The 22,117-nt window shown below is 30.4% G+C and overlaps 8 protein-coding genes and 1 pseudogene across 9 annotated transcripts, besides 10 other annotated features; 3 read left to right on the top strand and 6 right to left on the bottom strand.

Moving 5' to 3' along the window:
* Positions 1-5,982: part of a mobile genetic element that runs on past the window's edge.
* Positions 1-11,134: part of a mobile genetic element that runs on past the window's edge.
* TVAGG3_0791110 (organellar and viral DNA polymerase type B) lies at positions 89-763 on the bottom strand (the record flags this gene model as incomplete). Its single annotated transcript, XM_051246900.1, has 1 exon — positions 89-763. A coding segment is annotated over one exon (675 nt), but the record flags the coding sequence as incomplete, so codon positions are not given.
* Positions 781-1,557, top strand: TVAGG3_0791120 (uncharacterized protein; the record flags this gene model as incomplete). The annotated part of the gene is made up of 1 exon (XM_051246901.1): positions 781-1,557. One exon carries the CDS (start codon positions 781-783, stop codon positions 1,555-1,557), a length of 777 nt encoding a protein of 258 aa, XP_051082376.1.
* TVAGG3_0791130 (uncharacterized protein) lies at positions 3,147-3,584 on the bottom strand (the record flags this gene model as incomplete). Its single annotated transcript, XM_051246902.1, has 1 exon — positions 3,147-3,584. The coding sequence occupies one exon, from the start codon at positions 3,582-3,584 to the stop codon at positions 3,147-3,149; it is 438 nt and encodes a 145-aa protein (XP_051082377.1).
* TVAGG3_0791140 (protein of unknown function, DUF4107 family) lies at positions 4,811-5,103 on the top strand (the record flags this gene model as incomplete). The annotated part of the gene is made up of 1 exon (XM_051246903.1): positions 4,811-5,103. A coding segment is annotated over one exon (293 nt), but the record flags the coding sequence as incomplete, so codon positions are not given.
* Positions 8,367-8,954, top strand: TVAGG3_0791150 (uncharacterized protein; the record flags this gene model as incomplete). Its single annotated transcript, XM_051246904.1, has 1 exon — positions 8,367-8,954. The coding sequence occupies one exon, from the start codon at positions 8,367-8,369 to the stop codon at positions 8,952-8,954; it is 588 nt and encodes a 195-aa protein (XP_051082379.1).
* TVAGG3_0791160 (serine threonine-protein phosphatase family) lies at positions 8,959-9,201 on the bottom strand (the record flags this gene model as incomplete). Its single annotated transcript, XM_051246905.1, has 1 exon — positions 8,959-9,201. The coding sequence occupies one exon, from the start codon at positions 9,199-9,201 to the stop codon at positions 8,959-8,961; it is 243 nt and encodes an 80-aa protein (XP_051082380.1).
* Positions 9,219-9,581, bottom strand: TVAGG3_0791170 (uncharacterized protein; the record flags this gene model as incomplete). The annotated part of the gene is made up of 1 exon (XM_051246906.1): positions 9,219-9,581. One exon carries the CDS (start codon positions 9,579-9,581, stop codon positions 9,219-9,221), a length of 363 nt encoding a protein of 120 aa, XP_051082381.1.
* TVAGG3_0791180 lies at positions 9,706-10,539 on the bottom strand (annotated as a pseudogene). The gene has a single exon. A coding segment is annotated over exon 1 (834 nt).
* Positions 11,135-11,292: 158 nt separating the features above from the next.
* Positions 11,293-11,330: a mobile genetic element.
* Positions 11,331-12,176: 846 nt separating this feature from the next.
* Positions 12,177-12,394: a mobile genetic element.
* Positions 12,395-12,428: a mobile genetic element.
* A 1,161-nt stretch (positions 12,429-13,589) lies between these two features.
* Positions 13,590-13,626: a mobile genetic element.
* Positions 13,627-14,732: 1,106 nt separating this feature from the next.
* Positions 14,733-15,773: a mobile genetic element.
* Positions 15,774-17,597: 1,824 nt separating this feature from the next.
* Positions 17,598-17,804: a mobile genetic element.
* Positions 17,805-19,259: 1,455 nt separating this feature from the next.
* Positions 19,260-20,087, bottom strand: TVAGG3_0791250 (small Rab GTPase RabC4; the record flags this gene model as incomplete). The annotated part of the gene is made up of 1 exon (XM_001302624.1): positions 19,370-19,945. One exon carries the CDS (start codon positions 19,943-19,945, stop codon positions 19,370-19,372), a length of 576 nt encoding a protein of 191 aa, XP_001302625.1.
* Positions 20,088-20,242: 155 nt separating this feature from the next.
* Positions 20,243-21,081: a mobile genetic element.
* Positions 21,082-21,308: 227 nt separating this feature from the next.
* Positions 21,309-21,337: a mobile genetic element.
* The last annotated feature ends 780 nt before the right edge of the window (positions 21,338-22,117 follow it).

Genomic DNA, 22,117 nt, shown 5'->3' on the forward strand with positions numbered 1-22,117 from the left:
AAACATTAATGAATGAATTATATGTATTCGTGAATGAGTTAAACTAATCAATGATTTTCATTAATGACGCCTTTAATGATTCATTAACTGTTGAATCCCTTAAAACAATTACTGAACTGTCATGGGCTTCGCCCTGGTCGCTTCGGTCTGAAAGACCTTCAGGACTCAAAGAGTCCGTTTGCGACTTTATGAAAGGTACACTGCAAACTGTCGAGTTTGGATCAAATGCTGTAGTTGGTGCAGGAATATTAATGATATAAGTCATTAAATCATTAAGTGACGTAAATAATGTTGTCGTTTTTGATTTAATTTCTTTAGCATCTGTTATATATGGTAATTTTATTTCTGTAGTTTCTGAATTAAAGATATTCGCTAAAATGTTTTGTAAACTGTTTTGAACAGCAGTATAAACCGTTGAATCCGGAACTCTTACGATTTCACCGTCCTTAATAAAAGGCATTGCACATGGTGTAGTGCTTGGGTCAAATCTTTCGGGATTATAATTCAACATATATTCTAATGCTTCATATACAGACTTATATACTGTTGTGTCGTTCTTCATGACAACTTCACCATTTACAATGAATGGCATTGTACATGGAGTTAAAATAGGGTCAAACTTTTCATAGTCCTTCCATGTTATGTATTTCTCGGTATTTCCATCACTGATAACAATATATTTGTCAGTAAGTGTGAGAGAGTATTGACCAAAATATAAACGTTTAGCTCTGTCAGCTTCATACGCATATGCAGCTATACTCATATTTTAATGAGAATAAAATGTTGTTCTATTTGCAAAGTACAGACCCAAACGAATACGGGACAGTAAAGCTACAAACAAACTTAGGTCTTCAGAATGAAGCACTTGCTTTCAGAGTTGTTGACTTCAATACTATCGCAACTTTTGTCATAACAGATGAAACAGATTTCATGGAGCTTGAAATAGATGGAAAGAAGCACGAAATAAGATTTCACAATAATGTAGAATATAAGATGGAAACATTAGCTGGAGTGTTAAATGCTCTCATAAATACTACAATAAACAAGGAGAACGAAGAAAACTTAATGAATGTTAAACTTATTGCAGGAGTTTTGAAGTTCAGTTATGCGAAGGAGTTTAAGATAACACGAATGAGTCATAGAGTTCAATTGCTTCTGGGAGCATACCATATGACATTTCCTTTGAAAAGTGTTGACAAAACGATTGAGATGAAATCTGTTCCATACGTATGTTATGGTAATTGTTTATACATTGAGTCAAAAATAGCTAATGTCACAGGTATTTCAGGAGTTAATAGTAAAGGTTCAGTAGAATATAAGTCTTTCTGTTATGAAGTAAATTCAATGTTCATTCCAAACGTTCCTGTCATAGCAACTCATTTAGGTAAATGGGTTCGCATTAGTCCTCATAATTTGAAAGACATGCAATTCAGACTTGTTGACTTTCAGGGCGAGCCTGTAGAACTGAAGGCACCAGTGCGAATGACTGTTGAAGTTGACTTTTTAGAAAATATTAAATGCAACAGCTTACAAGAGAACTCAGAGCTAAAAATATAAAGTATGAATGTTATGTATTAGGTCATGAACTTTGGTTGTTGCTGTTTGATGAAACAAATGAGTTAGTTATGTCAGTCAAGAGAACAGAAAAAGGCGTCAAAGGCGCCGAGCGCAAAGCGCTATATTTGTGTTAGTGAAAACTGCACCAAGTCAATAAGATTAGGTTTGCATTATGAAGATGAGTTCGATACTGTTGAAGAAGTTTTGGATAGATATTACAAATTGCTTTAATTTACTAAAACATATTTCAAACAAAAGTTTATATTCTGTTGAAAGTTTTGTATACTCGTTCGAATATTTATACTTAAACTCAACTCCTGGAGTACCTGGTATTTCAATGATGCGGATGTTACCTATTTTCATGAATGGTGGCGTTTGACCACAGCATTCGATTTCAGGTCGAGATAGTCAATGACACATTGTTTCCCTGTTATTCGTGAGATAACATTTTCAAGGTCCTCCTTTGTTAAAATTATTTGGTTCTTACTTATAAGATTTATCAAAAGCTTCTTATCGTCTTTGAGTAAGATAGTTTGATATAACTGAAGAAGGTAATGGTCTACGTTATCTGAAGGATTGTTTGAACATTTGTGTAAGGGTTGTCGTTGGCTTCTCTTGAAAGAATTTGGTCCAGTGGTGATACTCTAACTTAACATCTGATGTAGCGTTAGCGTTTGAAGCTGAGTTTAAATTCACGGATTTTCAGTTCTGGTTCTTTTTCTTTCAAAACACTCTGAACTATAGTTCTTTAGACAATATTGTTTGTCGTTCGTGAGTCAACATTTGATGTTGGTTCAATTGGAACATTAACGGCACCAGCTAAGATGGATTTGCTTCTCATTTCATATAGAATAAAAACCTTTTAATATGTATGAAATGAACAATATACTCGACAAGGGTTTGAATGTAAAGCTAACGAATGAAAATATTGTTGAATTCACTGAGACAGGAGCTGTGTATAAAGATGTAGAACTACTGAACAAAAGAGCTAAGGGAAAGAAGCAGGAACATGAACAAAGGGTGGAAGCCTATAAAAATTTATGTCAATGATTGGCTCAGGAGTTCAAACATAAAGTATGCAGAAAGTTATAGAGTTTATGCGCTAAAAGGTGAAAAAGCCTTCATTTAAGAACAGCTATTCTAACGCATATCCTCAAAAGTTAAACGGATGGGGAAGTGGATGATATGAATGACAGCAAAAATATTAACAGAAATGGCGACAGAGATGCATGGAATTTGTTTACCATCAGTCAATTGAAGGTTAAACTTTAAAACAATGTTGGTCGTTCCCATGGAATATTTTTGACTTTAATGGTATTAGTCATGATATGAATCTCAAGGTATGAACGAGGAGAGATGAGAGACTTATATGCTTCCCAAATTTCTTCAAAAGGTAATGTTATACCTGACTGTTTCCAAATGAGTTCAATATCATAACGTGAGAAACCTTGAAAGATAACGAAGTCAGTTATGAGACGTTTTATGTTTAAAGCTAAAAAACCTCCATGTTTGCATAAGTATTGCTACAGTTAAGTGGTAATGTCTGACTTTAGTAATGATGTTAGCTAATGGTGAGTCAGGCTTTGACACTAAACCTTTTCCGGCGAAGTCGTCGCAAAACGAGCAGAGTGTTTGAAGGATACTTTTTGAAGGGGTATTTTTGAAAGTTTTGATAGAATGTAGTTTGTAAGTCGTTTCATATCGTAAACTCCTGAGTATTGACGTAAGTGGTGTTTGTCAATAATTCTTTCCATCTCTTCTGAAGTCTTTTGCATTCCTGACTGTATAAATTCAACGATGGCATAATATTTCCTCTTACGTCGAATGTAACGTTGAAGAAATTCAATGAGTTCGCTATCTGGAACTTTAACGACAGAGGCTTGAACTTTTGACATAAATGTTTTCGCTGTTGAGTCCATAGAGTCTGAAGTTGCTGATATAATGATTTGGTCATAATATGAGTCATTTCCTAAACGTTCTGTTATGAGTATATGACGAATGAGGTTAAATGTCTTACCTGACCCCATCTTTCCACAATAGAAATAAACACCATTTGAACAGAACTCATAGTCCTTACTGAAAGGAAGAATGAGAGAAGAGTTAAGTTTGTCTGTAGTTTCATTCATGTCTTCATCTACGTCATGTATTAAATGCTTCATTTTATCTCCATTAAAAATGCAAGTCAGAAATATTCAGAACATAGCACCGAGTCTAACTGACAAGAGTATAAAGATATACTATGAACATGTTATGATGAAACCTACCAAAATTCAAGAAAGTCAGTATACTTATGAATATCCAAGACACTGGGTAGAGTATGTAGGAGGTGAGAAAGCTATTGAAATCAGACAGGTTCGAAGTATTCCAGCAGGAAGAACAATATTATTGAAGAACTTTAATGTTTTGAGGTATAATGATGAGACAAAGAAGCAAGATAGTTTCCCTGTTGCTGGTGTATGTGAAACCTAGACACAGGAGATGACATGAAAGTTTTTAATACAAAGCTTCAAACGTAGTGAGAGAAAACTGACTGCGGAAGGGCATCCATTACCTTCAGAAGTTACCATAGCATATAATTTTGAAACAAATGCAATAGATTTTAAAGTCGTCTCTGCAAAGAAGTCAGGTTTACATTTAATGAAGCAGATGTATATTCGAATGAAAACTTCAAAGCTATTGCATGGTTAGATAATGACGATTGCTTTAAGAAAATATTTAAATTCAGTGACTCAACGATGTCAATAGATGACCTTCGTGGAATGTTACCATCGACGTTTACAGTAGAAGGTTCAGCAGGATTGCTTACAAGATTGTCAATTGGTGGTATTTGGTCTCGTGAGAACATTGTTATAAATCCAGTATAAGTGAATTTGCTGAAGAATCTATATTATGTCTTTCAAACTATATGTATTCGCCGCCGAAGCATTATAGTATAACAAAACTTTGTCAGTAAGTTTAATATAAGACTTGTTGAACCTTCTTCAATGAAAGATGTTGTGCTACCTAAAGATGGAAAGGATGGACTCATTATTGAGATGATTTTAATAGCATATTAAATGAGCTTGTTCTTGAAGGTCATTCATGATGAAATAACTGTTGTAGAAGATGTTAGCAATTGTTCAGACATTTTGAAGCGAATAGATGATATAAGAAAGAAGTTTATGAATGAGAATGTTTATGTTTCATTGACTTTCTCCAGTAACGAAACTTTTATGAGATAATATTGAAGAGAGATGATTTTAATATGGTGTAAATGGTAGCTTGGGCAGCTTTAGGCGCAATGGGAACAAAAGCATTAGCATTTGGAGCAAAAGCACTTGGAGCTTATGACGCAGTAAATAAAATGAGTGGAGGAAGAGTTTCGAAGACATTAGATGCAAATAAAGGAAAGATTGGAGGCTGGGTTGCAAAGAAGTTAAGATTAAATAAAATAGGACTCATAAATAAAGCATCCAATTTGGTTGCGACTGAGTCAGAAAATGCTTTAGGAAAGGACGATGAGTTTGCAAAACACGCAAAAGACTTTAATGACCAGATGAAAGGTGAAACAATGCATTTAAATAGAGTCGATGGAACTCTTCCTCCACCAGTAGTTCTTCTTCGTATGGTCCCTATGGAATGTATGGAAACCCTTACGAAAGACCATTTGACCCATTGACTGGTGGAAGTAACTGGTATCATTACGGACGAAGAAGAAAGACAGTCAAGTTGGAGACAGACGTGAAGAAAGCAACTAAAAAGAAACCAAGGAAGAGAGTTATAAAGTAATGAATTCAAGTGGGTGAAAAAAGAGGTGAAAAAAGAGGTGAGATGTCACCTCTTCACCTAAATTTATTTTTGTGCTATGTTTTCATACGTGTGAGGGTGGTGATATCATTAATTTTAAGTTTATTTTTTATTTTACTGAAAATTTTTATTTGGATGTAAATGACAGAACAAAAGCAACTCATTCGAATTCCACAGTATAACAAACATACATTTAAACATTTATTCTTCCTTCCTGAGCATAACATGTTCTTTCAAATACATCCGAGACCAGTTGACTTTTCATTGACTGTTTATAAAGATAGAAATAGTTATATCATTAAACCATACGATGACGAAGGTAAGTTATGTAAATTGTACGTTAAGAAGTTAGAGAAAGTTTATGGCTTCAAGTATGACTACAATAGGGTTAACACTGATGATGAAGATATTGAGGAAAATTTATGAGAACATTAGTGAAGTTGTTAGTGAGAACGATAGTGAGAACGTTTATTTTTACATTAGTGAGTTCGTTAGTGAAGTGAAGTGGGTGGTGGTTTTGTAAATATTTAAGGTTAAGTTAGTGTTTGTGTTTGTGTTGTAAAATATACGTTACCGGTTTCGTAAAGTGTCAAATTCACAAGTATTGGGTATGGTGGAACGCAGTGCCACCATACCCAACTAACCCATACTAACTACTGTGAAAGTTCTTTCAAATCAGATGATGTAAAAAACTATCTGCGTTCAAAAAATGTAAACCAATATTTCATTGTCGACCAAAACCATTCTGCTCTTGGTGTCATTGACGGTTGTATAAAAATGTTAAGAGACTTAAACCAACCACAAGGTGGTGAAGCAAATGAAATGTCATATGACGACAAATATAGACACTTCTCCATGGCAAAGATGAGACAAGTTTTAAATATTTACAATAGCCGTAAACAAAAAGGTTTGGGAAACCACTCCCCCCGAAGAAATGAAAAACAACCCTGACTTAGAGAAAGACTATATATTTAATAATTTAGTCAAAAGAGACAAACAAGAAAGAATGCCGGGCTTCAAACTTCAGAAAGGTGACAAAGTAAAAATAGAAATACCTAAACGCGACCCATATGAAAATACTATTGACTATGACAACAATGGGAACCCGACAGGTACTCACATTCGTGTTCGTAAAAATAGAAGAAAGTATACAAGAGAATATTATGAAGTTTTAGGCAAACATGGCAAAATGTACACACTGCAAGCAGAAGATAAAACTACTATTGTCAGACCTCGTTTCAAACTTGTCAAAGTTCAAGGTGGTATACTTTCAAAGACAGTTCCTAACAAATATAAGACAACTCCTGACGAATATGCTAAAGAAGTTGAAAATGACGACTAAGCATTTCTATACCATGCGTAAACTGTCATGTAAGGTGGCATGTAGTCTTTACTTTGTCCCGTTGTTTGCGTATATCCCGAAACGCGATGTGTATGGTTTCCTCCTCCCTCAGTGTTACTCCAGTAACAATCTATAGCAAACTTAACGTTGTCTTTAACATCATATCCTTTACCTTTTGTCATTGCTGACCAATCCCAATATCTATGCTTATGCCAACCTGCTTGAGATGTACTTAAATCTATGTAGTGACTATGTGCAGGTAAATTTTCACCTGAAATCGTTTTACTTCCACCTGTTTCCTTTGAAGAGTTTGCACAATACAAAAACCTGTCGACTATTTGAGTCCAAGTTCCAAAACCAAGTACTACTTCTGGTCTGGTAGAGTTCATTGACGTATAAATAGAGCCTATAGGATATAATGTTTGAAGTATTTCTGTCTTTAATGTTTGAAGCTCTGTTTTGTCTGCTTTCTTGTCATATAAATCTTGAGCAGTGAATTTAATATTATGTTCATCCTTCATGACATAAACATCTTTACATCTAATGTTTCTCATCGTCGTTATGTCGTCATCCGATGTTAAACCTTGTGGAAAGTTAGGAGGTTTACAATATATTGCATCCCCACCAGTTTCTTCAACCGTTCCTTCAATACTTTCTATAGCAACAGTTGTAAAACTTGTATGTGTATGGTTCTTGTCTGCTTTCTTCTCTAACTCATCGTTAACATAAGTTTTATCTGCTTTAAGGTCTAAACATCCTGAAACCCATCCTGTATCGGCTTTAGTTTTTAAAATCTTCGATGTCCGTTCATGGTACCAGTCAACCCTTTCTTTCATTTCGTTATCTTTTTCATCCACATATTCCTTATCTGCTTTCTTCTCTAACACACTAGCCATAAGTCCCTTATCTACCTTATTTTCAAGGCTAACGTTTAAGTCTGTTATTTCAGATATAGAATGTGTATGAGTCTTTTTAGAATATTCGTTTTCAGCTCTTGTCACTTCACTTGACATTTTATTGTCAACATATGTTTTGTCTGCTAGTTCAGTGATAGTTCTTTTGTTGCATAAGCATTGTTAGCTCTTTTTCTTCTTCTTTGCTATTGCATCGTCTACATATTCTTTGTCAGCTTTGTTGTCAACATCTGTTTTCAAAAGAAGTTCATTTATAGGTTTCTCGTTTAAAGTTCCTTTTGTTGGATTTATACAGACAGTATTGTTCTTCTTGTCTTGAAATAGAAACTCATCTGTCATTGGGTTTAATGTCAGTTTTAAGTTTCCTTCTTTCAATGACTCAGATATCTTAGAATAGTTTGAAAAGTTTGTTGTGTTCTTATTTAGAGCTTGCATAATGAGTTGTCGGTTGTGTTGTATTTCTCTTATGGAAGCAATATCTTTCGACATTTTTATTCTAGATAAAATATGCTTTCAATAGAAAAGAAAATTCAAGAGTTGCTACAACTAAACCATTAGATGAACTTTTTACTAATGTCGGTCAAAAGTTTGAGACAGAGACCGTAAAGCATGAAGGCTATCGTTTTGACTACCCATTAAGATGGTTAAGAGACCCATCTGTCACAAAAGCTATTGGCTTTCGTAGAATGAAGTTCATTTCAGAAGCCATACATGGTTTCCCATTTACGGTCGGTTTTGAAGTTCGATACTATAACAAAGAAAAACGTATGTATGAGAAATTTGAACAGGGAAAACTTTTACAAGTTAGTTTGCTTGTAAACTTAGAAACAACTCTTCAAGCTTTTCAAGAAAAAATAAACGATATCTATCTCGAATATGCAAACCAGTATAACATTGACGAGGGGGAGTACCATCTCGATATTATTTATGACAGGAAAAATGCAACTGTTAAAATCAATAGAATAGAAGACCTTGGAGAAAACGTTTATATTTCTACAAAATATAACAACTTGGCATGGTATAGATTTTTGAGGATGTTAAATCAGCCTGCAGCATATCCAGTACACCCAGACTTTTATGAAGTCGAAAACCCTAATGGAACATATGAAAATATTTTCGACCCAGATGCTATTATTGTTCATGCTTCATTTTCTGGTGCGCAAAACTCTTTCTTATGTCTGATGAATGATTTTTACGAAAAACCTACAAAGTTATACGAACCACCAAGTGGAAGTATTTCAGACTTTCAAGTATGGTTTACTACAGATGGAAGAAAAAGAATAATTCCATTATACCATGCGTTTTACTTAGAACTTAGTTTCATATACAACTACTATCGAACGATAAAAATATAATTTTTTAATACGGTTGAGGTGTTGGATTTGGTTGCCAACTAGACTGTGGTGCAGGTTCAGGCTGTTGTATAACAGGAGCTTGTTCTTCTGGTTCAGGGTCTTTAGGTATAATACCAACGAACTGACCTACTCTTTTACCAATATTTTTGACTCCGTTCCAAATTCCTCTTCCTACGGTTTTTATTCCATTCCATATACCTCTTCCAACATTTCGAAAGAAGTTTCCTATCTTACTGAAGAAACCCATTTACTATATGTAAAAATCTAATGTCCGCCTAGTCTCTTACGTTTCCTGTTGAGTTCCATAGCATTCTTTAACTGGAGCTCATACATTCTGTTTCTCCTCTGGTAGAAAACATATTCTGGGTCAACTCCTGTGTTCGCGTCATCTGCATAAAGTTGTTTATATCCCACTTCAGGGTTTGTATAAAACTCTTTCCATCTCATATTTGCATACCATGGTGGCAAACCTAACGCAGCGTCATTTGACATTGCAGTTTGCATTTGTACATCTGTTGGCACTTGACCATAGTTTGCCATTGCAGTTTGTATTCTAACTTCATTTGGAATATTCTCTGGGTTTGGTTGTCCAGGTTGCTGTGCATTCGCTAAGTTCTGTGCGTCCATTTAATATTAGATAAAAATATCTCTTACGAGTACATATACTGAACATTTGCAGGCATTGGTTCATCTTCATATTCTCTGTACTTTTCTGCCACGTCAAATAAATAAATGACACAATGGAAAAAACCTAAAACAAGTAGTCCTATTTCAAACCACATTTACTTACTAATAAAATTTCTTTGTTATGACACTTTCTCCAGTTTATAGGACCTCTCTCATATTCTATCTTGTCATATATAAACTCATAGTCATGTATGTCCTCTAACCATCTCATAACGGTTTCCAAACCACTTTTATCGGATGTAAAGTAAAAGCATGGATGGTTATGTAAAACGTCTAAAGTTTCTAAAGAGTCTCTCAAAGTCCAGTCTACTTGGTATTGAAAATCCCATGTGTTATAGAACGGCGGGTCCACTATAAAGAAAACATTTTCCTTGTCTTTATATTTTTCATACAAATCTGTCCAATGACATCTCACAAACTCTATACCCTCAATATATTTTTCTATGTCCTCTTTGAAAACATTTGTATAGTTAAGATATAAAACTTTTGACATAAGTGTTTCAATGTCATGAACTCTTATAGAACCACTATATAATAGTCTAGCAGATATACTATCCCAGTCTATATATTCTGCTTTTTTCAAAACCTCTCTCACAATATTTTTGTTATCTAATGGTATACGTTCCATCTTACCTATAGGTATCTTTTCTTTTAACTCTTTCAATATATTGTTTGTGTCTGGAATATGTTTGAGACGGTCCATATAGTTGTCGAAGTCATTGCATATAATCTTTGAGTCTGGGAATATTATATGGCACAAATGGGATATATAGAAACTTCCACCGAACAAATCTACAAATGTTAGACCATTCGGTAGTTTCTTAAGTTCTCTCAATATAATATCTTTACATTTACTCTTATTTCCAAAGAACGGTAACGGTGGTTTTGTAAAATTCATTTATATATAATAATAAAAATGTTTTTTCCTGAAAAGTGACAGAAAAGTGACAAAACATTTACGAAGAAATCATGAAAATTCAAGAGGGTAGAAAAGAGGTTAGAAAAGAGGTTAGATCTAACCTTCTACCCTAAATTATATTTTTGGGTCCTTTACACTCATTACGAAGAAGAAGTCTTGACAAAACATTTACGATGAAATCATGAAAATTCAAGAGGGTGAGAAAACAGGTGAAAAAACGGGTGAGATCTCACCTCTTCACCTAAACATTATTTTTGGGTCCTTTACACTCATTACGATGAAGTCTTGACAAAACATTTACGTTCATGTTTGACAAAACATTTACGAAGAAGTCTTGACAAAACATTTACGAAGAAGAAGTCTTGACAAAACATGTACGTTCATGTTTGACAAAACATGAAAACATATATAATTTGTGAAAAGTGACACATTATATATAATGTTTTCGACCCAGAAGACTAACAATTTTCCGAATAAAAAACTTCATTTATTACTAAACATCATCAGGGCTAGAAGGCACGAAGTGCCTGGAAGCCCCACTACCTTTTTTTTTTTTCTTTTTTTTTTTTTTTTTTTTTTTTATGTGATATTATTTTTCAGAAGATTTTGTGTTCTTCTTCAAAATTTTATTTTTTTTTATTACAAAGAATCTTTACAAAATATACATTTACTTTAATTAATATTTAAAAACGTGCTCTATCAAAAGTTCCAAAAATTCAATATTTTAGCTTTTCTGAGGTGTCACTTTTGATGAATTTCTGTTTAAAACAAAAAAAATAAAAACAGCTTTTAAAAGTATAGTTATCTTAAAATACGAACTTTAACACAAGTTTTTTGATCCAATAGAAAATTGAATTCTTTGAATAAATAAAATATTTTATATATTAACATATTAAATTTCCTAATTATTTTTTCTTCTTGGGAAAATTTTTGAATTCGAATAGAAAATTTAATAAATTGAAATTGGGTTGAAAGAATTCTCCATATTAACTTGTCATATATTTCAGATCATATAAATTAAGTTAATTAAATTTTTTAAAAACCTTAATAGGATAAAAAAAAGAATTTACACTCTCTCACTTTGAAAACGTAGAAAATGCCAATCTATTGGTATACATTTTAGTTTTGTTAAGTTTACAAAACGATTACTCTAGATTTTAAAGATTTATCAAGAATTTAGAGAATATCCTTCTCAAAACAACTTCAATAGCGAAGGATTAGTATTGAATCGGATTTGTAACATAATTATAGTACATCACAATACAATTTCTCCGACTTTTAATTATTTTTGAAATATTTACAAAATATGCTCTTTCTATCATCGATACTTTAATACAGAGCAAATTTAGTAAATGTCATCACGTTATTTTTTCATAAATCGTTTTCGAACTTTTGAAATATTTATTTTAAACCAGTTTTCTACATTTAATATGTGAATTATATCAAAAGTAGATGGGCGATACTTGTAAATCTATTTAAACTATTAGTTTGCTATTATTGAAGAACTTTATAATTTTTTTTTCTTATGTATGGAATTAAAGATAATTTTGCCGATTCCAACTGGTTTTTCTATATGAGTTAAATATGCCAAGTGAAATTGGACTTGCCAATATTGTAAATTGAAGTATGGACTATATATCGATTTTCATTGATTGATGAATAACTCGGAGTAATGTAATTGTTGATAATGAAAAATAGTTTTCAATTGCTGGTAAGGGCCAATGTATGTTCAATAGCTCCGAAAGCAATAAATGCACGTTTAGAAAAAGACGATAATGATTAAATTACAAAATCGATAACGACGACGATTAAATTACAAAATCAATAATGACCCGTAAACAGAAATTCATCAAAAGTGACACCTCAGAAAAGCTAAAATATTGAATTTTTGGAACTTTTGATAGAGCACGTTTTTAAATATTAATTAAAGTAAATGTATATTTTGTAAAGATTCTTTTTAATAAAAAAAATAAAATTTTGAAGAAGAACACAAAATCTTCTGAAAAATAATATCACATAAACTCATATTATTTTCTAATATATAACTATTTTATATAAAAATCAAATTCAATGATCTTAAAAGCGAAGGATAAACCTCAAAATTTACGAATATAATGCTTATCTATCATAAAACCATATGAAATATTAATTTTTGCTTTACGCCTAATTTTTGACGACAATTAGCAAAAAATGTTAAATGTTAACACTCAGTCCATTTGAATATGAAAAATAAAATTGACTTTGATTAAATGTTTTTATTTATCATGCAATTCTTCTTGCGACCAAAGATTTGAATAAAAGTTCAAAAAATAAGATAGCTTAAAAAATAATATACGGTAGTGTTTACTAATAGATGAATAGTATATAAATTCTATTAAAATGGATTTGATCCAAAAAAATATAAAACCAAAAATAATTGTTATAATTTAAATGAAGAAGTAATTTAAAACGATTTTATTTATGATCAAATTTTATATTTTTTTGGATCAAATCCATTTTAATAGAATTTATATACTATTCATCTATTAGTAAACACTACCGTATATTATTTTTTAAGCTATCTTATTTTTTGAACTTTTATTCAAATCTTTGGTCGCAAGAAGAATTGCATGATAAATAAAAACATTTAATCAAAGTCAATTTTATTTTTCATATTCAAATGGACTGAGTGTTAACATTTAACATTTTTTGCTAATTGTCGTCAAAAATTAGGCGTAAAGCAAAAATTAATATTTCATATGGTTTTATGATAGATAAGCATTATATTCCCACTCATTATATTCGTAAATTTTGAGGTTTATCCTTCGCTTTTAAGATCATTGAATTTGATTTTTATATAAAATAGTTATATATTAGAAAATAATATGAGTTTATGTGATATTATTTTTCAGAAGATTTCATTCTATATGCCTATGAAAAGTACTCTCAAAACTAACTTTTCCTAATTATAATTAAATCTAGAATATTGTATTATGCTTAGTATTATTTCATTTTTCTCATTCAATTTAGAATTTACAAATGTCAAAAAATTGAGAGCTGTCACTTTTGATGAATTTCTGTTTATTACATAGTCAAGCAATATTTCGTTAAGTACAAAGATCAGCATCCGGAAAAAATAAATGGGTATATCAAAATGAGATTCCGCAAGAAATATTTGAAAAATATCTAGAAACGAAGAAAACAGAAAATATTGATGAAATGTTACGCTGTACTCGAATTGTTCATGTTGTTGATCAAGATAAAAAAGAATTTTATCTTGAATTTTCAAAAAAATCAAATTCATCACATATTAAACAAGAATCTAGATGAAGAACATCAAAAGGCTTATATAGATTATCTTGAAAGTTTACTCAAACTTGAAATAAAAAATAAAAATTAAATTAAATTAACCCTCGTTAGGATATCGTTGCAAATAAAGATCTGTTTCTCAGAAAGATCCTGATTTTCTGATAAATATTCTGTTGTAACTTCTACAAGATTTAAGATATGAAAAACATTTTTGAATATTTCATCGCTATCAAATCTGCGGAAACATCTGGAATATAATTTCAAATATTTGTGAAGATTTGAATTCTCAATTGCATAATTAATTAAAAATTCATGTGAATTTAAAAAATCGGTAGATGAAATTTGCATGGGTATAAGAGGAAGTACACAATAATACCCCTGAACTACATACTCTGTAAATGAATAGTGAGGAGAAAGACTTCGCAGAATTTCAAGTGTTTTTATGAATTCTAAAGCCATCTCAGATGTTATATCGACTGCTTTATAAAATAAAACTATAAATTTGAGAAGATAAACAAAATCTTCGTTATTTATAATTGAATTCACGTCATTAAAAAAGTTGAAATAATTTGATATTAGTATATCCGAACATGGAAGAGCAGTTGCATATCCTGGGTAATATTTTAATAATTTTGTAAAGAAATTTGCAATTGCATAAGTTGAATATTGATTTTCGTACTCAATAATACTAGAAAAAATTTCTTTCTTGAGTAAAACTGCGTTTTGGAAGAATTCAACGTCAAGAATATTGTTTTTAATCAAAGCAATAAATGTATCGATGATATAGAGAGAATTGTCACTGCTGCTTATGAAACGTAATATCTCATCATATTGATCGGAAAATGTTGATAAATAAAGGTATTGTATGTTATCTAAAGCTTTAAGGGTGCACACGAGAGGATCATGTAAACTTCAGAATTTAGAACCTTATTTTTAGGCATTATCTTGGCTACCTATTTAGGCTCGAAAAGCAAAAAATATCAAAAAATACAACTTGAGTCCATTATGACCCTTTCATTGAGGTAGTTTTTATCCGCTAGTATTTTCCCTTTGAATCTCTTTACAATTCGAAATCAAATTCAAACCTCAGTAGAAGAAAGGAAGAATCGACTTACTACGGTTGTAATACGAATAAATACATATATTTAATTATTTTTATTTACATAATAATTGTTTGAAGCTCATATTCCATCAAATTTTTAAATAAAAACATTAAAATGTTGAAAATGTTCATATATTTTAATAGGGTTTTGGCACTTTATTGAGGAATTACTACATACATAGTCGAACTGAACTTGATATTTTGAAATTTAAATTATTTATCAAAATTAAAATTTAACTTGAAATTTATAATTATTTAGTCATATTTTGCATAATTCTAAGTAGATTTTGTAAAAAATCAAGAAAGAAAAATTTTAACGTGCTTTATTTTTTCTTTTTTATAATAATACATATTATTATATAATTAACATATTCATAATGTTTCACCCTTTCAAAAATATAATCCTCCTCCTCTCAAATAAACGTACATACGGGTGGCCTCTTTTTTCAAAAAATTAAAATTTGAAATTTTGGGCTCAAATATTAGAGATTTTTTCAACCTTCAACGATATATGTTGTCTATATCAGACCTCCTTTCTTTTTGATACTTAACATTGTTCCTAAATCTTAGCCGTTAAGGCTGTTCTGCAAATATTTTTTTTTCGAAAAAATTCGAAAAAAATTCTTAAAATTCAAAAATCCCTTAATTCCTGAGGATTTTGGAAAAAAGTTTTTACATGAACATGTGTATATTATATGAAGTATATTGATAAGGTAAAAATCAAATTTTATTGCATATTCATCGAGAAAATAAACTAACGAATCCCTCAAAATTGAGAGGGTAATCCTCCTCCTCTCAAATAAACGTACATACGGGTGCACCCTTAAAATGAATGAATTTTAATGAAAAAATGAAAAAAATCTGGTTAATATAATGCGATAAATATTCGAATAAATTTTCCAGTAGTATCAAATCTATTTGAAAGATATTCGAAGAAGTGATATTTTGAATTGTGAATTTTAATATTGTTTCATTTTGTGTAGATTGCTCGATAATGAAATGTATCAAAAGATTCATTGAATATGAGTCAATGGAAAAGCTTAAATCCTTAGGGATATCCAAAATAAATCTTAATAAAAAAGATTCGTCTTGAAAATTAGCTTCCGAAAGTTCTATTTCAGTCGGAGCTGGAAGATTCCGATCATTTATGAATCTCGAAACGACAGAAAATTTGTATTGTTTATATTTCATTATTCGAAATGATAAACTTCAAAATCTAAAATTTATTTTTTTACAATATATTTCATCCTATTGTCAAGGCTAAATTTTTCACCGGAAGTGTATCAAAAATTGATAAGATTTACGGTGATCTAATTATGACAATTCAATGCATCTCGTGATATAACGCAGATATAAACACAACTGATATTGCATAACTAATAATTGAGTCAAATAACTAAATTATGTGTTATATTTTACACATATTTCTTCAATTTTGTAATAAATGGATGTTTAACACTAATTTTTTAAGGACTTCGACTTTAGCATCACATAAATATGTTATTTTCTATATTAAAACGTAATTTTGGTGGTCTTAGAATAGAAAAATATGCAATATTCGTGGAGATAATGAGGGTTCTTAAACATGTTCTTAAAAATAAATAAAATAATACAAATCTTTATTCAATCTTTTGATATTGTTGGTCCTCTCTTTGTGAAAATACTTAACTTCAAAGAGTATTATGTTTTACCTAGTGAGGACCTTAAGTTTGCAAAAACATAATAAAAGTAAAATAAAAAAGATCGGATTTATCACAAAACTTTGAGTATTATAGGATTTAATATATTTTCTTAGTAGATTATATGATTTAGTTTCTTAAAATCTAAAGTATTTCTTGAGGAAAATATAAATTGAAATTCAAAAAGTAAAAAAAATGTAAACAAATCAAATTTTAAATGGACCAAATGTTGATTTTTCATTCGTTTTCTCATTATCGAAAAAAATTTGGAAAGCTAAGAAGTCAATAACAAGTTATATAATACAACAAAAACCACATCGGATATGTTTTCATCAAATAGTCTCCTAGATTTGTTATGAAATTAAAATATCATGATATTTTAAGGGCTTTTGATTTCAATATTAGAATTATTCAGTTATGTCGTGCTAATATCAATTGCTTTATACAATTAATCGTTTACAAGCTGCAAAAATCGAACAATAATTTGACTTTGTAAAAAAAGTGCGTCATTTTTATTTGTTATACTTACAAAATGTAAACATTACGAGAAACATTTACATTTGTAAATGTAACAAGTAAAGTTGTATCGCATAATTTGACTTTGTAAAAAAGTGCGTCATTTTTATTCGTTATACTTACAAAATGTAAACATTACGAGAAACATTTACATTTGTAAATGTAACAAGTAAATACATCAGATTTAAATTGTAAATGTAGTTTATCTCTCTCATCTCCTTTTTAAAAGGTATTACATACATACGAACGCATGGGTCACTCAATAATTAGCGTGATAATAATTGAGGATAGACTGTAATCGTAATTTTTTTTTTGGACTTATATTTCGACATTTTGAAGTCGCTTGAAAGTCTTGCAAATGATTAAATTTGGAAAATTTGACCTAAGTCTGCATTATTTTGATGACTTAAACAATTCTATAAATCTGTTTTCCTAAAAATTTAAAAAGATATAATTTCAATTTCCCTAAATTTATGTAATTCATATATCACCAAAATATTTGGACTGCATTTCGTTTGTCTGCACCTAATTAAAGTCTAAATACCAATTAATTTTGGAGTTGCATTGCTTTTAATGTAAAAATGCACGTTTAGAAAAAGACGATAACAATTAAATTACAAAATCGATAACGACGACGATTAAATTACAAAATCGATAACCTCTCAAGAAAAAAAAATTGGCCTTTCATATTTGGCTATTTAACATACATATTCATATAATATAAGATTTATACACCATTTATAATGCAGTTCCTCATTGTAAAACAAACCTTTGAATTAAATTCTCAAAAAAATTATATAATGGATTCTGGAGATTTTCAATTAATATATTGCTTATTAATATCATGGTAATATAAATATTAATGAGTTACAAATTGAATACTTTGGATTTGGATATTTTTGGATTCCATATTAATATTTTGAGCTTGAATTATATCGATATTGAATATTTGATAGAGTAATGATATGAGTGATGTATTCATCTTTATTAAAGTAGCATTTTTTCAGAAATATTTTTTGCAAATTTTCTGTGATAATATCAATTAATGTAATACCTATTATCATTATGGCTAATGTTAAACAATAATTCAACATTTAGACAATTGTTTTTCAATATTGTGAATTTTATTTTTTGATTTTCTTGACCGAATGATTTTTCAATGATATTGTCATGGTTATGCTTGCCACTACTATTTGTAGAATCAGCCGATTAAATTCGAGATTGTAGAAGAGACTCTTTCGCTCTAATCCCATTTTATCAAATTCCGAAAAAATTGAATGGATGTGAAAAATTAAATCAATTTTTGGCCATAGACTTATCTCAAAAAATTCAAAGGATTTATCTCAAAAATATTTTCGTATCCTCTCCTTGAATCGATACAACTTATTATTCCCAATTCAATTTGCAGATTAATACTAATCGTTTTAAAAGACTCAGAATATTTACCGATGCCCTCTCAAAATATGGGTCATTTCAAAATATATTGGGTCAGTAATGAATAATCTGGTATTCCAATACGCTAAAAGGTTTCGAAGTTGAATGACAAGCCTTCCCTGTATTTAGTTTTCAATGGAAAATTTTCCTGTTTTCTGAGAGATTTAAATAAAACTCACAAATTTCCAAAATATTCCCAAATGCCAATATTCCTCTTCTTCAATGAACACTGACTAATCTCCACAATATGAATTTATGATTTCCATTTTCTGAAGTCCAAAATTGTATTTGTCTGATATTTGAAAGAAAATATCAACTGTGGAGCTGACCTATAATCACATGTTTCCGTTTTTAAGCAAATAATTTTCTCTTTAATCGGTTTATTTTCAATTTTTTACCCATCTGTTTTCAGAAAAAATTTTGATCTCGAGCTTAAAAATATGGACATTAGGTACAAATTTCTAAGATTTATCATCAGCTAGTAATTATGCTAAGATTCCAAGGACAATATTTATTCAGATAAAATTTTATTCTAGATATTCAAAATGATCATTAAGTCATCAGTTACTCTCATAGGAGGCACAAATAACGAGTTGCAGAGTGATTTTAAAAAGGAATAATTTTTTTTTCAAAAATTTATCAAACAAAATTAATAGCAGATCTCTAGATCAGCTCTTAAATTAAAAACATAAGATGTTTATTAGGTAAAGAAGAAAAAAATTAGGAAAGAAATGACTTACTTTGTCTTCTATTTTAATTTGGTACTATTACAAATAAAATCTATAATAAGTTAGCAACATCCGCCACCTTCTTGTCCTTCTGGCTTGACTGGTTTAGTTACAGGCTTATCAATTTGCGTATCATGTGCAATATCTGTTTCAGCGACTTTGTTAAATAAATTATTGATACCTTCTCCAGTCTTAGCAGACGTTTCGAAGTAGAAAGCAGCGCCTAGTTCTTGCGCCATTGCACGGCCAGCATCAGATGAAACAACTCTTTCGTCTGTTGCGTCAATTTTATTTCCGACAACGAATATTGTAATTCCGGCAGGTGCTTTTTCGCATATTTCTTGATTCCAATTACGTAAATTTTCGAGAGAGCTTTTACTTGTAACATCATAAACTAATAAAGCAGCGGCAGCTGATCTGTAATACATCGGAGCGAGCGATCTATATTTTTCTTGACCAGCAGTATCCCATAACTGAAGTCTAATTGGTCCTGCTTCTGTTGTAACAATTTTTGTTAAAAATGCAGCTCCTACAGTCGCTGGCATATTTTTATCATATGTTTCCTGCACGAATTGGCTTAGTATACAAGATTTTCCGACTTTAGTGTCTCCAACAAGAACAGCCTTGAGGGAGCGCATCAATATTGAAGGCCAAAAGCGATAGCATAAAAATAAAATAAATTGAGATTTACAATCTATATAGTAAAATAATAAGATATAAAACACAATCATTGTTTTTGTGTTCAAATAGCGGTTATCGTTTTTCATTTTTCAAATATCATAAGAATCGTTATGATAATAATAATATAGAAAAATTTATGAAAAATATTTTTATTCAATATTTGGCAGCGGCTTGCCATTCAACTCTTTTTTTTAATCAAAAACAAACAACAAAACCACAGAAATTTCAAAATTCTTGAAAGAATAAACATTTTGTTATAGACCGAAAATAGATTTTTTCGGTTTTCTCTTCAAATAATTGAAAGAATGATACTATTATAGGTTTATTATATTATATAGCATATAATCATGCTATAGCCGAAAATTATAAGTTTTGAGAAGATTGAATATAACACAAATAAATTTGAATGTAAGTTAAATTGCTTGTTGTTTTTAATAGCTATTTAATGAGAAATCCAATATTGCAAAATTCAAATTGAATGATTGAAAGAACAGAAAAAGTCATTCTTTTCAATTTCGAATATGTTTCATTGTATTTATAATTAGATGGCAAATAAGATATTTAAACTTGATTTTTGAAGGAAAATTCACAAAATTGAATAAATTCAAATAATTTTTATTCAAAAATAAACTAGTTATTTGAGTTTAATACTGATTATCTATTCAAACTACAAAGTTTGTAATTTAAAATATTTTGTGAGATCAGATTGAATTAATTCAAGGTTTTTTTCAATTAATATTAATGACCATATTACGCATTTTCGAACATTCTAAACCAAATATATAAAAATGGGAGACGAATGTTAAATTTGCTAGACATGGGGGAGTTGTCTGCAAAGTTTTAGCTCTTATCTCTAACAAAAAATTAATTTTTAAAAAAAAGACCGAATACGTTTCACAGCGAGAAAAAAATAAAAGGCAAGATAGAATTTTCTAGACATAAAGAAGTTGTTTACCGAGTTTTAGCTCTTATCTCTAACAAAAAAATTAATTTTTAAAAAAAAGACCGAATACGTTTCACAGCGAGAAAAAAATAAAAGGCAAGATAGAATTTTCTATACATAAAGAAGTTGTTTACCGAGTTTTAGCTCTTATCTCTAACAAAAAATTAATTTTTAAAAAAAAGACCGAATACGTTTCACAGCGAGAAAAAAATAAAAGGCAAGATAGAATTTTCTAGACATAAAGAAGTTGTCTACCAAGTGTCAGCTGTTACTTCTTCTCAATACTGATATAAAATAAAAATCTTTATTATTTATTTAACCTTTATTGTTTCATTAAACTTCATTTATTTTATATTATAGTTTTATTCTTTTAGCTACTTGTAAAATAATCTAATTTTATATCATCATTTTACCGGATTATTCTTCAGTACATCGATTGTGTATCTAAAATAATATCATTATCCTTATTCTGTTTTTTCCAAAATTCTTTTAAATATCTTTTTTGGTTAGATTACTTTATACTTTTTACTTTTATTTTTTAATTTCAAAAAAAATTTGGTGATTGTTCTATTCTGTTACAATGTGCATTATCATATTCTAGTGAATTATTCATTACATACATTTAAAAAAACTTGTTAAAAATGAAATTAAAAAATTATGTTTATTATTACGCTGTGAATGTGTCAACAGCGGTCATGCCTGTATCTGTATCCCATATTTGCCACAACCTTTCTGTATCTGCATTTGTGTATTTCGGTTTCAGCTGATACATTTGATTTGGCGTGTAATTTGTTCCAGTTAATGGATTAATTGGGAGATCTTCATGCGGTGTGTTATTATTGTACTCCCAAATAAAGGCAGGAATAGCCTGAATGCTTTGGCAGCGCTCCAATGTCGGCCAGAATCTCTCAATCTTCCCATTTTGGTAGGGAGAATGAGAGTCTGTATGCCGCCATTGGCCGCCCCAAAGATCAAGTAGATCTTGAAAGGCGCCCCTATTTTCTGAACCGTTGTCGGTCCAGAAACAATAAGGGGCGCCAAATTCAATGAAGGCGGAAGCCGCAACGTTCGCTGTCGTCGCTGCCAGCATATCTGGTATTTGTATACACGCTAGGACTTTGCGGCTAAAATCGTCGATTATGCCATAAATATACTGGCCACGAACACCCCTAAAATAATGAACATC

The sequence above is a fragment of the Trichomonas vaginalis genome, chromosome VI, assembly GCF_026262505.1.
Source record: "Trichomonas vaginalis G3 chromosome VI, whole genome shotgun sequence".
Lineage (NCBI taxonomy): Eukaryota > Parabasalia > Trichomonadida > Trichomonadidae > Trichomonas > Trichomonas vaginalis.